A 15,268-nucleotide genomic window follows, 5' to 3' on the forward strand; every position below is an offset into this window, starting at 1 on the left:
CAAAATAATAAGCTGTAAAATAAAGTTTTTGAAGGTACTTTAATAAGAACATGGTAAGCTTAGCCCAACCGTCAGCTGCACTGAAAGAAATTACCAGCCTCAGTACCCACAGGATATGATCTCAGATACCACCAGCCGAGGTGACATGAAAGGCTGACTGTCTTGGCCTGTGCTGGAAGTCCAGGGGTTGTGGTGGAAGTGGGAAGTTTGCACTTGCTAAGGATTTTACACTTCCCCAAGCTAAGAAATCAACTAACTGGCGTCGAGCTGCTGACACTGCCACAGTGTGTGCCTGAAACAAAGGCACGGAAGGGCAGATGGTCGGCAATGAGCATAGCACTGAATTTCTCACAGATAAAACTTCGCTGAGCTCCTGGCCCACAATTATAAAGCACACAGAAGAAACCTCTATCAAGACTGTTAACGAGCATGACCCATCACATTTACCCTCAAGAGGGAACTGTGGGTCTAATTAAAATCTCAGGTAATATAAGCTGGAGAGATGCCTATTCAGTAAGAGCCCTGGCTGCTCTTCTAGAGGGTCAGGATTTGGTTTAGTTTCCAGAACCCACATGGCAGCTCACATCAATCTGCAGCTCCATTTCTCTTCCGACCTCCATGGGTGCTGTGCATAGACACACATTCCAGAAAAACACTCAAATGCACAAAATAAAGATTTATATCAAAGAGACTTTCAAAGCATAACGGGAGAACATGTCTGAAGAGTTAGAAGATAGGTTTTGAGCAGAGCAAAGAGCAGTTACAGACACGCCATCCACGGGGCATTCTTACTAGAAATTGGCAGTTACAAAATTGATTGAAAATAGGCAAGGCTTGGGTTCTAAAGTTTATTGCATTTTGTATTTGTCAGGATTCTCAGAAAAGATGGCATTTGTCTAGGGAGTATTTGTTGTTGGCTAACCTAAGAAGCGTGAGGAGGGTGAGCTGAGGGCGAAGGGGGTAGTTGGAAGGACAGGAGCACAGAGTGCTTCTCCCACCGCTGCCCCGTTCTTTTTGGTTACACCCTTCTCTCCTACTGCCATTCCATCCCAAAGTGAGCTTTGTCGCTTGCTCTGTCCTTTGATTTTTTTTTTTTCATTTGTTTGTAGGAAAATCGTTCAATGAAATTTATTATTTGTTTTGTTTTGAAATAGTCCCTTTTATATTATAGCCTAGGCTGGCCTTTAACTTGCTATATAACCAAAGATGGCCTGGAACTCCTGATCCTCCTGCCTCTGCCTCCCAAGTATTGACATTGCAGGCTTGTGTGCCACCACACCCAGTTAAAATGTATCATTTTAACCACTTTTACCTGTCTGGTTCATCAGCATCAATTGTGTTTACACTGTTAGCGGCCATCACCATACTCTGTAGAACTTTTCCTCCTAAAATAAATTGTACCAACTAAACACTAACTCCCCAAGGCTCCCTCCTTCTGTTCCCCACTTTCTTCCCCTAGGAATTTAAGTACCGTGGAGACCTCGTATAAGCAGAGCCACCTGTCTCCTTTAGTGTCTCCCTGCGCTTTTAATTTTGCCCAGAGAACAGGACCTTCTTCAACAAACATCTGTCCCCTTGCTCCATTTTGAAGAATCTTGAGAGGAAACTCTTGGGCTTGGCTTGGGTAACAACATACTTGCTTCCGGAACAAGATGACAAGTGCTGTCTACTGTCGTTTAGCACCTTCCATAATTCCCTATCTTTTCTACAATGTCCAAAACAGTACCCAACACCTCCTTTTGTTTTCTTCCAGAGCACTCATCACTGGAATGTGTGTGCATCTGTATGTGGTGTGTGTGTGTGTGGTGTGTCTGTGTGTCTGTGTGTTGTCTGTGCTTGTGTCTGTGTTTCTACGTGTGTGTATGTGTCTGTGTGTGGGGTGGGAGGGAGATGGGACAGGGAGGGTGTCTTGCTATATTGCCTAAGCTATTGTTAAGCCTGTGGACCTGAGTGGTCCTCTCCCCTCAGCTTCCTAGGCAGCTAAGCCCACAGGCATGCACTGGCATCCTCTGCTCACTGACTGTTGCTAAATATGTTTATTTGCTTATAGCTTCTTCCCCACCACTGGAATGTGAGATTACACTCGGGGCTTTTTCTATCTCATTCACCTCTGTGTTCCCAGTGCCTTCAGCAGGGACTGGGCCATGATAGGAACTCAGCACATGTTTTTAATTAACTAAAATTGGGCTGGAGCTACCTATTTACATTCATTGGTAAAAATGATTAAAAGAAATTAATTCTCGCTTCCAAGTAAGATAAGGAATTAGAAATTAAGAGGGAGTGAATTTTTATATATACACACACAGTAATTAAACATGAAAGTTTGTCCAAATAGCAAGATAATGTTCTCTCTTTTTTTTCTTTATTCCCAGTTTGTTTGTTTGTTTGTTTGTCTGTTTGTTTTGGGACAGGGTCTCACTATGTAATTTTGGCTGGCTTGGAACAAAGTTGGCCTTAAACTTACAGAGATCTGCTTGCCTCTGCCTCTTGAGTACTGGCATTAAAGGTGTGACCCACCAAACCTGACATAGTCCCTGTTCTTTTTTTTTTTTTTTTTTTAAACAGAATCTGTTGTGTAGCCCTGGCATTCACTGTGTAGCCCAGACTGACCCTGAACTTAAAGCAGTCCCCCTGCCTCAGCCTCTCAAGTGCTAGAATTGCAGTTATATGCTACCCTGTCCAACTGAGAACCAAAATTTTTAAAGATGAATAACTGTAGGAAATACAATGATGGAAAGGAAGTAGAATCCTAAGATTGTCATAGACTCAGAGCCCTTGCTGGAATCTGTTTTGTTGGATATTTGTACTAAGACTAGAAAAGAGAGAAAACCACCAGGCCATTCATTTTTACTGCCTGACACTGAAAACTAGCAAGATTGATTTGGGTCTTAAGCTGTTCTGTCTAGTTGTACTCTTTCCGGTTACCCTCAGCTCCCTCAGCTATACGCAGACCAGGTAAAACTCAAGTGAGACTCACAAATGATGCTACCCTACACTGATAGCACGCTGATCCTGCTCAGACCCACCTCACCTTGCCTCCTCCCTCAGTCCCTTAAGCTTGGTGGCAGAGTGAGGCAAAAGGGAAGTGAGGCAGAGCTGTATCTAAAAAGACAAAAAAAGTGGGCAAAGATGACTGTATCAGCTACTTTTCTGTTGCTGTGATTAAAAAAAAAAAACAAAAACAAAAAACACCATGAACAAAGCAACTTAGAGAAGAAAGAATTTATTTGGGCTTATGGTACCAGGGGGGAGTCCACTATCAAGGGGTGGGGTGGCAGAGCAAGCCTGCAGAAGCTAGAAGAGGATGCTGAGAGCTCGTGAAGGTCCCTGAAATAAGTATGAAGCAGAGAGCATACAGACTCCACCTGCAGTGACATACTTCCTCCACCAAGGCCGCACCACCTACACCTCCCCCATGCAGCAGCACCAACGGAGGGCCAAGTGTTCAAGCGCCTGAAATGATGGCGGGCGTTTCTCACTCACCACCCCAGCAACCATCTATGCTCCTTAATTTTGGGGGCTGCTGCGCTTGGCCACTGTGGCACCCCAGCCAGATGTACCCTATCCATCCCCTGCCCAATTACTTCTTTCCTATTTTATCTCACCTACTCACATACACCTCACCTCTAAATCCTATGAGAAGCACAATCCCTAGTAGGAAAACAAGCTATGTTGTCTTATGCGTGCTCCCCTGTCTCCACCGGCTGCCATTCTTGCCGGCTTTCTAGGCAGAAAAAGAAGAAAGAGAAAAAAAATTAAAAAGACCTTAAGAACTTACTTTTTCATAGTCCCTGTCCAAATCAGAAAATATTTTTTCTGTGGCAGCTTCTTGCATTTTATTTGGAAGACTAAATAGAGATGCCCATATCCAAAAGTTTTGGAGCTAATCACTTTCCCCTTACTAACAGAGAAAAGAGATACAGGGTACTTCCTGGACAGTGTAACGATAGTTCAACCACCGTTCTTCATTACTGTGGCATAGCAGCGGGCACAGGCTGTGCATCAGAGTAACTACTGAGCTGCCCTCACCTGTGCCTCTGATCGTTTGTTGCATGTTTTCTGCAACCTGCTTTCAGCTTAGAAGGTAACACTCCTTACAAGTAACAGTCTGTTCTGTTGTTTTACAGATGTGTTTAGAATATCTTGGTTTGAAAAGAAACTAGAATGCTACAATCCTGCGTGATCTATAGAAATTTTGTTCTTTAATTTCTGGAACTTGGCTTACTTTGAAATCACCTATCTTTATGGTGTTTGATCTGGTTAGAAAGCCTAGCATCTTTAGTGTGGGATTTGTGAATCTTTCTAAAGGCATTACAAAGCCTTTAACCCTTACCGAAAGTCATAGATTTGGGGAGAGGCCTAGAGATGAGGTCAGTGCTGCAGTGTTGGTTCTTTGGCTGATGCAGTAACCTGGCGGCCGCATTAACTGCATCCTCCATAGACCTCTTTCTACCCGTCCTCTGCTATAGCGCCTGCCATGCGCTATTCACAGTTCTCCAGGTAGCAGCTTGATCTAAAGTGAGGTGAGGTGTGAGCAACAAGGGCTTTTCCTGTGTCTGATAAACCTGTAGAAACGTTTGCAATAGTTTATATACTTTTATGTACATGCAGACCTTTTCTAAAGTGTACCCTTTGTGTTCTTTTATAGGACAATGAAGGTCAGACAGCTCTTCACTATGGTAAGCTGCTTCTGAATTGGTCACATTTGAACATTTTGTCTGTCTAAGCCTATGTTGTAGAGATAGTAGAACTGCAGTAGCTATCATCAGCAACAGAAGCTTCTCCACTCACTGCTGAAACATCATTATTTCATTCTTGGTACTGTCAGGGACAACCAGGATGCTAATTTTTGTTATTTTAAAATCCAATCTCTCCCATATTTTAAAAAAACAAAACAAAAACTTTTGAGATTGGAGAAATGGCTTCATCAGTAACATGCCCTCTATGCAAGCATGAGGACCTGAGTTCAGATCCCCAGTACCCACATAAAAGCCAGGCACAGCAGCATGCATCTGAGCCCTGGGCAAAGGGAGAAAGATCTGGGGGCTCATTGGCCATCCACACTAACTAGGCATGGGAAGCTTTAGGCGTAGTGAGAGCCTTGTCCTGAAAGGTAAGGTAGACATGGATAGAGGAAGACACACAGCGTTGACCTCCAGCTGCACACACAGGGGCTGGCCCTCCTTACACATGCATACACCCACATAAAAAAAAAAATAACTTTTGATGAACCCCTAGCCTGAAGTTTTACTATTTGTAGTTTTAGTTGCCCACAGTCAGTTACAGTCCAAAAATACAAAATGTGAAAATTCTAGAAATAGACAGCTAATAGATAAAATTATGCTCTGTTCTGCATCGCATGAAGAAGACTCCTGCCGTCCTTTGCTTCTTCAGTCGAGGTCATGGCTCATGCTTGTGTCTGGCCCGTTCAGGTTCTGTATCCACCACACTACTCAGGCGTTAGGCGCCTGCTGGTGTCTCAGGCACCAGCAGCTGGTGACTGAGCGTGGTTCAGATGACCCTTTGGTAGCAGCCTGACAACTTGGTTGATAGTTACAACATTTGCCTCACTTTAACTTATCAAGTGGACATTAAGTCATACTGTATCATCGCAAGAATTGTGAGTGCAGTGCAGTAAAATGTACTTAACCGCTGTTACTCTCTTAGTAAGTTATACATTCCTATAAGTGTGTAGAGAAATACAAAACAGTGTAAGCATATATATATACATATATATATATATAGTGTTTACGCACTCATGCATGTGCATGTATATGTATATGTGTTGCCTGACACCATCTTGTTTCTTGAATTTTTTCTCAGATAAAGGGAGACTACTACAAGTGAATAAAGAAAAGAATTTTGATTTTTAATTTATTTTCTCCACTAACTGATTATCTTTACTTCAGCAATCTATAAAATAGAGTAAAAATGATATCTAAAGTAGAAATAATAGCATACCTCTTAGAGAACTGTTAAATAAATTCAGTTAAATAGAAGGATAGTAAAGTATTTCATAAATTATAAGATACTAGCAAATGTACTTCAGAGATTCTGTTGTGTCTGAATATTGTTGAATAAAAGACAGCCATCAGTGTTTAAATCAGGCTATGATTCAACTACCTGCAGCCATTTCAGAAACGAACACACAGACTGCTGTGCCAGTCTTTACAGTGCTGAGCGAGGATAATATCAAGGGGCTCAGATGCCCTGAAGCGCCTTTGTCCACTCCTGAGCATTTGTTTAGGTACCATGAGCATCACTGGATCACCTGGGAGTCTAGACTGTCGTACTAGCTGTTTGCAACCCATGTAAATCAGACTGATAATACAAAGTGAAATGTCTATAAATTTATGAGTTTACCTGGTATTACCTAGATAGTAAAACTAGCAGGAAAAAAAGACAACTTGTGAGTCCATTTCAGTTTTGAACATAAATGCCAAAATCCTCAGGAAAATATTAGCAAATGATACCATCATTGTACTTTCGACACAAAGACATGTCATAATCGAGTTGAGTTCATCCCAGAAATTGAAGGATGGTATAACATTTTAAAATGTATTAGTATGATTTTCTACATTTCCAAGTTAGGTGAACTACCTAATTCAGTAATTCAGATGTATAAAAAGCTTGTGAGAAAAGTCAGCACTCAGTTTAAGAAGTTTAGAAAAGTGGGCGAGACCTTATGAGTTTAAGGCAGACCCCTGCTGACTGTGCACAGACTGTTTACATCACTTAGTTTACACTTGATGGACTAGGAGCCATTGTCTCAGATAGGTACAGGATAGAAGAAGTTAATTTATGTAAAGCGCTTAGGACAAGGTCTAATACCTGCTATTTCTGCAGTAAATGTTCACAGATTTTATTGTTTTATGATAAAATATTTGGATAAACTAGAAATATAGTATTAGGGTTGTAGCATTACTATATAACAATCTTGTAGTATGTCTACCACCAAAAGAAGGTCAGTGAAAGAAAGCTGTATAGAAGTAATGTTCCCATAGATCACTGGAATTTAGTTGGTATAAGATTCAAGTAAGTTTGCATCAAGATCGTAGAATGATGATTAAAGAAATAGAAAAAAAATCAGTAAAAAAAAATTAAAATCCTACATTAATACTATAGAATGTTGTTTCCCTGTTACAAAAGCAAAGCAGCAATGAAGGAAAAGAGGCACCAAAAAGACGGGAAGCAGGAAGCACAGCAGCAGGTGTGTCATATGGAGAATGATTGGATAAAGCACCCCGTGTTGTCCTGTGGCCTTTACATGTACAAGCACATACATGCATATTCACTCATATGCACACATACAGTCATGTGTATACAAGTACCCACATGAACACTATCTTCTTACTTTTCTATCACTGTGATTAAAACACCATGGCCAAGACAACTTATAGAAGAAAGAGTTATTTTAAGCCTATAGTTCCAGAGGATTAGAATCCATGACAGTGGAACAGAGGTAGCAGACAGCAGACATCTGGAGTGGCAGCTGAGAACTTATAGCTCAAACCACTAGCAGGAGGCAGAAAGAGAGGGCTAATTCAAAATGGCATAAGTCTTAGAAACCTCAAAGCCTCCCCAATGCTTCCTCCAGCAAGGCCACACCTCCTGATCCTCCCAAACAGCCAACAGGGGGCCAAGGATGAAAAGCCCAAGACTTATGGGGAACACTTCACATACATACACACACACACACAAAATCATGTACACACACACATACCAAGAGCCAGGCTAGTGATGCATGCGTGTAATTGAGCTTCTCTGTAGGCTGAGGAAGAGTCTCAAATTCAAGACCATATGTTTCATTATGGGCAGTGTAATGAAACCACACTAGAAAAACTAAGCACGTGGGAGGTCCGGGACACTAACACGAACAAGCTGGCATCATTGCGGAGGGTGAAAGTTCACCAGCTTACGGTCTTCACACACTCTAGTGAGAAGACTGCAGACCCTGTTCACACGCTTGTTTCTCCATTAATGGACCGACAGTGAAAAGCGTGAATTCATAAATATTTCCAGGAGGAAGTTAAAATGATGAACTTCATGTGACTGGTCTTTGATAGGAACAGATTTTGCTCCGTGTATCCCAGGTCCTCTCTGGGTACAAAGGAATGTACATCAGGATAGCAAAACATTTTATGCAGATGTAGAAATGATTAAAACTGCTTCATATTCACAAGATTTAGAAATTGCATAAAAAGATTATCTTATAGATTTATTATTAAAATACATTCTTAAAGTCATAACTTTAAGAATGTATTTTTACTGAAAGAACATTTAGGTTAATTTCATTCACATACAGGAACTGGATATTAAGAGAAAAATAAATCTTGCTGTGATCAGTATTTTTTAATTTAATTTTTATAAATATGGGTTTCAATTATGAAAAATTTAAAATGTATGTACAAATCTTTAAAAGTTTTACAAGCTTTAAGTGACTTTTTCATAAAAAATTCTTTAAAAGATAAGCATGGGGTGTTTGGGTTTTTTTTTATTTGTTTGTGGTATTTGGGGGGAGTTGGTTTTTTTTGGTTTTTGTTTTGTTTTTGAGTTTTTTGGTTTGGTTTGGTTTGGTTTTTGAGACAGTGTTTCTCTGTGTAGGCTTGCCTGTCCTGGACTCACTTTGTAGACCAGACTGTCCTTGAACTCACAGTCATCCGCCTGTCTTTGCCTCTCTGAGTGCTGGAATTAAAGGCATGTGCCACCATGCCTGGCTTTAATTTTTTTTAATTTATTCTAACAGTACAAATAAGAAAAACAAAACAAATTATCTACATCAGAGCAGTGTTTAGTTACGGGAAACCCCATTTACACAAATTTAAGTTCAAATTTATATTCTTGATTGTTTGGGAAAACACCAGATTAAGGAGCTAAGGTAAGTGTGCTGTTCTGGTTTGTCCTCTATAACAGAAGTGTGTAAACGTCCCACTCCCTGTCTACCCCCTGAACCTGGAGCTCAGCTCTTCCCCGAGCCAGCTCAGGTCCTCATGCCTCCACCTTCCCAGCCCTGGGATTGTAGGCATCTACCACTGCACCCTGGTTTTCTGCATGGATGCAAAGGCTCTGAACTCAGGTTCCTTTGCTTGCGCAGCATGCATTTTCCTTACTGACGGAACCATCTCCCTGCCCCTAAATGCTGAACTTCTAAGAGACATATTTCAGTGCACTAGCACTCTGAAGTTCCTCAGCTGAGAATAAGCTCACACTCTGACGTTACAGACCACACTCATATGCACATCAGTGGGTTTTTTTCACTGCGTTAAAGGGTCACAGCATTAGGCACGTTAAGAACCACTTTATTAGAGCCTAGTAAAAAGCCAGACATGTGGTTCAGTGGTAAAGCACTTGCCTGTGCTTTGACCTCTACCACTGTTGATTCATGCATTTTCTGTCTCTCACTTTCCCCCCTTATCCCCTGGACTTACTTTCATCTTCTGTGCATGAATGTTTTGCTTGTATGTGCTTGGTGCCCACAGAGGCCAGAAGAAGGTGTCCGATTCACTGGAACTGAAGTTGCAGGTGGTTGTGAGCCACCATGTGGGTGCTGGGAATTGAATCCAGGACTTCTAGGACAACAGTCAGTGCTCTTTTCCACTGAGCCATCTCTCCAGTTCCCTTTGCCACCATTTTGTTGTCATTTATTGTTGATTTTTCAAGACAGGATTTTTTTTTCTGTGTAGCCTTATCTATCCTAGAATTCACTCTGTAGACCAAGCTGGCCTCAAACTCAGAGATCCACCTATTTCTGCCTGTGTGCTGGGATTAAATGTGTGGGCCACCACTGTCTAGCTATTTTTGTTAAAGGGGAAATGAGAAATTTCTAGTAGGTGTTCTCAGAAAGATTCCAGGAGAATCAATATATAAGAATATTTATTGGCAGGGTGTAGTGGCACATGCCTTTAACACAGCACTAAGGAGGCAGAAGGAGGCAAGATCTCAGAGTTCAAGGTCAGCCTTATCTATATAATGAGTTCCAAGACAGCCAGGGCTACACAGAGAAACCCAGTCTGGAATAAACAAACAACTACAGAAAGAATATGTACTGACGATTTTTCAAGTTCAGATCCGGGCCTTACATAGCAGCTGTGGTGACCTGAAGTGTTAGCCTAGCCGGATGCTGTTCAGTGGTGAGAATGAGCCGTAGCCACTTTGATGCAGCTTGGAGCTCTCAAAATCCCCTTGAGCTCAAGATACCAAACCCAAGAGTGCAATGCAGCTTACTTTCCATTATATGAAAGTTCAGCATCAGAAGACAAAAAGGATGATCAATTTGTCAAAAGAGGCTTGGTAAAACTGGGAGGGATGCTTCTGGGATTCTAACACTGATGTGGTAATGTGTGAACAAGTTACATGGATAGATTCATCTTAAATATATTATGTATATATGTGTGAGTGACTGATATTCCTTTGTATGCATTTTGTAGCCTCATAAAGCTTACACAGAGAAGGGGGGAAGAAAAGGGAGGGAGGGAAGGAGAGACACTTAGAGATAAGCACTGGTGTTGCCCTTTGTGTTTTCTAGTCTTTCCAACGAATGGGCAAGCTTAGTATTACTTTCCCCACTTGGAAATGAAAATCTGGCGACCAGGAAGGTGCTATGACCTTTTCAGCAATTCAGGCTGTAGAGAGCAGAACCACTGGACAGGTCTTCTGGTTGCAGACCCACACCTGTTTCCTAGTGTCCTACATAACTGCGGTGCCAGAGAGAACTAACTTCATTTTCCAGAAGATAATTATTGTAGGAGGAGAGGTGTCCTCTCCTCACTGTACAACCCTGTACAAGGCCTCACTGTATAACCAGGACCAGCTTAGAACATGCTGTGTAGCCCAGGCTGGCTTCACACTCATAATACTCCTGCCCAGACAAAGTGCGAGGATTACAGGCATGCACCATCACATCCAACTTGGAAAGTATCCTTTCACAGGAATAATAAAGGGGGAAATCCTTCTCACTGGTCACCTGGGTGAGTGAGGCAGAGCCAGTTTCCACGACTGTGCTGCAAGTAAACACATGCTGATATCGATGTCCTGCGTGCTTTTATAATCTTCTTTCTGTTCACTGGGACAGTAGACATTAATAAAAACGATTCTTAATTCAGATCGTGCCCAAAATAGATATACTGAAACACCTCTATTTCTTTCTCTCAGGTAAAATTAATTATTATGGAAAGAACCAAGCAAATAACCATATATGTTATAGTCAAAATAATTAAACGCTAAAATAATAGCATTAATCAGATGTTTTGACATTACAAATATATAAAACTAAAATGTTCTGACAACTCAGGAATGTTTCATGAAAATATTTTCAGATTAATAACTTTTATAGTAATTCACTTTTAGTTTTCTTTACTAGTTTTCTGGACTTTGATACTTTTAGAATAGTCAAAATAGTCTTATACATAATAATAGCAATAATTATCATTTATTAACACCTATTATATGCATGGGAGTCTCCTGAGCATACTCATTCAATGTTATTTAATTCTATTTTATTTAGTGTGTGTTCAGTGGCTACTGATTTGATTTGATTTTTAGGGCCTTAGCCTATTCTTGGAATTTTCATAAAACTGTAAGTGTGGTTGAATACAGTGAGTACAGCCAGTGTTGGGGAGGTCTTTGGGCTTAGCTATTACTTTTTATGAATTACGGTTGAGCTTGACAGCTGTCCTTGTGTTGACAGCTCTTCTGATTATAGCACTTGTCAAACTCCATCCTTAAGCAGGTTGTAAATCCTGGCTTCTTCCGATTAAAACTGGGTCAGAGCCAACCGCAGGTTAACTAGAGGCCACTATTGTACTACTGGGTACCCTTACTAGTTTGTCCTGAGTGGTCTTTGTGCGGAAACGTATTAAAACCCTTATTTCCACACATTTTACCTGAGCGTTGTGAGTCTTCAGATACTAGTCCTCCTGTTATTTTGTGATTAAACATGGTCCTTGCTGGAGTATATTGCAGTAAGTGTGGTCTTCCTTATAAATGGCCTGTTAGTTTTCCCCTCCTCTTCCTCCACTGGGAATACTAATATCATTGCATCTGTGTCTCCCAGGGGAAATCAAGGCTTTTCCTTGCACGTGTGGTCATGTGATTGCAGAGTGGGCTGGCTTTGTATCCTCATGAGTCCTCAGGCTTCCACGTAAAGCACCATCTGTTCTGTTCCTTCCACACTGTTATAGGGCAGTGGGAGGAGGCATTAGAGTGAAAATAAATAAAATAAAAAAGAAAGAAATTCATCATCAAAACCCCGAGGATTAATGGAGTCAGAAGGCTCAGTGCTCTGAATGAAAATTCATCTTCACCTGTGCCAGTGTCAGGGCTGTCTGTATGGCACTTGACAAATAGAGGTTCCCAGGGTACCATAAATTCAGCAACTGTGCTGGTCCCTGTAGACTGGCTTGGGCTTTTCCAAGATGGGCTTCCGACTGTTGTGTTTCCCGGCACATTGTGGGCACGGATATGGCCCCTTGCTAATTTGGTGAATGTTAGTATGGTTCCCCTCTCTCTGTTCTTGCCGCCTTTCCTTTCTTGTCTTCTTTGCCTTTGTTTTGAAAATATGAGCAGATTGCACATTCTGGCTTGTGACCTGTGATTCACTAAAGTCGCAAAAAGCAGGCCAATGAATTTTGAGTAAGTTCTAACTTATCAGCACCATTCTGGATAGGGGGAATACACACACACACATGCACGCACACACACATACATACACAAGCATGTGTGGGTAGTTCAGCTCCAGGTCCATTTCTTCAGCAGCAATATGAGCCAGTCTCCCCCAGGTACCATCGTGTCCCTTACATGCCCTCTTCATATCAGCATAAAATTCACTTGTGTGGCTTTAAAGGCCACACACTTTTACTGTCTCACTTTTTTCTCTGCTATTGCTCCCAGCTTGCTTATGCTTCCACATGGGTCTGTCTTTTTCCTAAACTTAAGGTGCTTGTTAGTAAAATCCCTTTTATAAAGATGTGTACACCACATTCCTACTCTGAAATATTGGGAGTTATTTCTCACTTTATAGTTAGGGCTGGAGCTAAAATCTCGTTCACATCAGTCATGCTAAGTGACTTTACTCAATGTAAGTACTCTTTTCTTCATTGGGTGGCTTTAGTCAATGGGCTGTGGAATTAAATGCTTAAAACTCCCCTAGGTTTGAATCCTGATTATACCACACTTCCCTGCCAGCCAGCCACCTCCATGGCATAGCACACATGAAACTAGCTCTTTGTCTGAGAGGCCACATCCTGCATCATCAGCACACGTCTGCTTAGCCCCATTCCCTGCTTAAGTGTTGGGTTCGAGGAACTAAGTGTCAGATGGCGTTGGCTCTCCTGAATTGCAGGTTTCTAACAGCACTGTTTAAATGGCCTCACTTTAAAAGCTAAGCAAGTGCTCCTCGCTGGAGGTTGAGGCTGTAGTGGTAGAACTGCTGCTTATTATTTAGAAGGTGTATATTCCATGGACAGTGCTTTTCAGGGTAGGTGTCCTCAAGCTACCCAACCCCAGGCGGCATATCCTTAACTTTCTTCTACTTTATGCGTCTCTCCACATTTCAGTCAGAGTGACTATACATTTATGATTAAACTCCAGAAATTTAGAGCAAAAATGTTGATTAGGATTACTTGATGGTGCAATTTTAAATTCTCAGTGTCAGTTGGTGGCTTGGACCTATGGCTCAGTGATAGAGTGTTTGCTTACGATACATAAGGCCCCAGCATCATAAAACAGAAAGGTGAGAGGAGATTCTGAAAGAAAGGGCCTCGTTTTATTTGATCCTGGGCCCTGGCAAAGATAGTCCTGTCTCTGCCTGCCCCACTATTGATGCAGTTTCAGGATCTACCATATACATTATATCACCAAGCAGCAGCTTCTCTAGGGTTGGAACAGACAGTTCTTGCTTCTCTCTGCCTTTTCTCCTATTCTCCATCTATTCATTTATCAAATGCTACTCTTTTTTTTTTTAAAGATTTATTTATTACTTATGCAATGTGTGTTAGCATGTACACCTGCACGCCAGAAGAGGGAACCAGATTTCATGTTTAGATGGGTGTGAGCCACCATGTGGTTGCTGGGAATTGAACTCAGGACCTTTGGGAAGAGCAATCAGTGCTCTTATCCTCTGAGCCATTTCTCCAGCACCCCAAATGCTACTCTTACATACAAGAAAGCCCACACCACTGAAGACAGAGATAGGGTTCCCAGACAGTCTTGCTTTAGCTCAGAAAATGCCCATCCTCCACTTTGGTTCACGTAGAACCAGTTTCTCTCTAGTTATGGACCAGAGTTTGGTGATTAAGTATGTTAGGAGAGGGAATGTAAAAAGACATCAGAGGGCTGGAGAGATTGTTCAGCTGTGAAAAGGCTAGGCTCAGAACCAAAAATGTAAGATGCCAGAGCTATCCCAGTTTATAGCCCACCATAGCCTGACTTTTTTTAATAGCCCAGCCAAGGTCCTGGCAACAGCTCTTGCCTAATTTACAGCATAAAACCAGAAAGCTCTAAGCCTGAGAGTGAAGATAGTCAGGCTTTTTAATTATTAACACCAATAGAGCAGTTTGATAAGCGTATGTATACACACACACTCTTGAAGATTGAGGGGAATGCAGAAATTGACACCCCTGAAAGCCAGTTGAGGACTGCAGCCAACTCACAGGGACAAAGAGCTCCTACCTCATCCCACAATAAGCCTCAGGCTGAGTCATAAGCAGCAGTCATCTGCTGGGTGAGAAGAGGTGAGAGGTGAGAACCGACAGAGGCTCCTTCTGTGGTTCAGACATGCATAGAATGCTCCAGCTGAGGGAAATTGAGAAGAAACTCTCCAGACCCAGACAGCACATTAGGCGTGAGCAGCAGCTCAACACCGGAGGAATTTAAAGACCAGCGCACAGCAGTAACAAAGACAAATCCAACTCAATTACTAATTTAACCAAAACCCACGCTAATGGCCTGACAAAAGAAGCATGCCCATTTCTGGATATACATAATGTGGCTTCGGCCTCTGTTGTCTTCCTTCACACAGTTTTCTACATCACTAAAAAAATCATGAGACAAAGCAGAGCAAGAGAAAAAACATTTGTCAGACAAGAAACCAATAATTGATAGAGTCACTAGACAATTCTATAAGGACATGGATGATCTGAACGATATTTTCAGTTTCATTTAGTTGACATCTGCAGAACATTCACCTTATAAACAGTATATATTGCTTCAAATACACACGGACCATTCACAATGTTCCATTAGGTACACCATGTTCTGGGCCTGTTAGAAA

General features: G+C 41.6%; 1 protein-coding gene across 5 annotated transcripts in view; it reads left to right on the top strand.

Annotated features, from left to right (window-relative positions):
* The window catches only part of Acbd6 (acyl-CoA binding domain containing 6), a 136,082-nt gene that overhangs the window by 117,279 nt on the left and 3,535 nt on the right, over positions 1 to 15,268 (top strand). For 4 of the 5 annotated variants that reach the window (XR_009584595.1, XM_060364480.1, XM_060364481.1 and 1 more), the window contains one exon: positions 4,649 to 4,679. The exons of the other annotated variant lie outside the window; for it this stretch is intronic. Coding sequence is in view for 3 of the 4 variants with exons in the window: in XM_021660525.2 (XP_021516200.1) it covers positions 4,649 to 4,679 (31 nt within the window). In the remaining variant the exon portion in view is untranslated. The remainder of the gene's footprint in view (positions 1 to 4,648; positions 4,680 to 15,268) is intronic. 5 annotated transcript variants of the gene reach the window in all.

This window comes from Meriones unguiculatus, chromosome 11 (assembly GCF_030254825.1).
Source record: "Meriones unguiculatus strain TT.TT164.6M chromosome 11, Bangor_MerUng_6.1, whole genome shotgun sequence".
NCBI classification, from domain to species: domain Eukaryota; kingdom Metazoa; phylum Chordata; class Mammalia; order Rodentia; family Muridae; genus Meriones; species Meriones unguiculatus.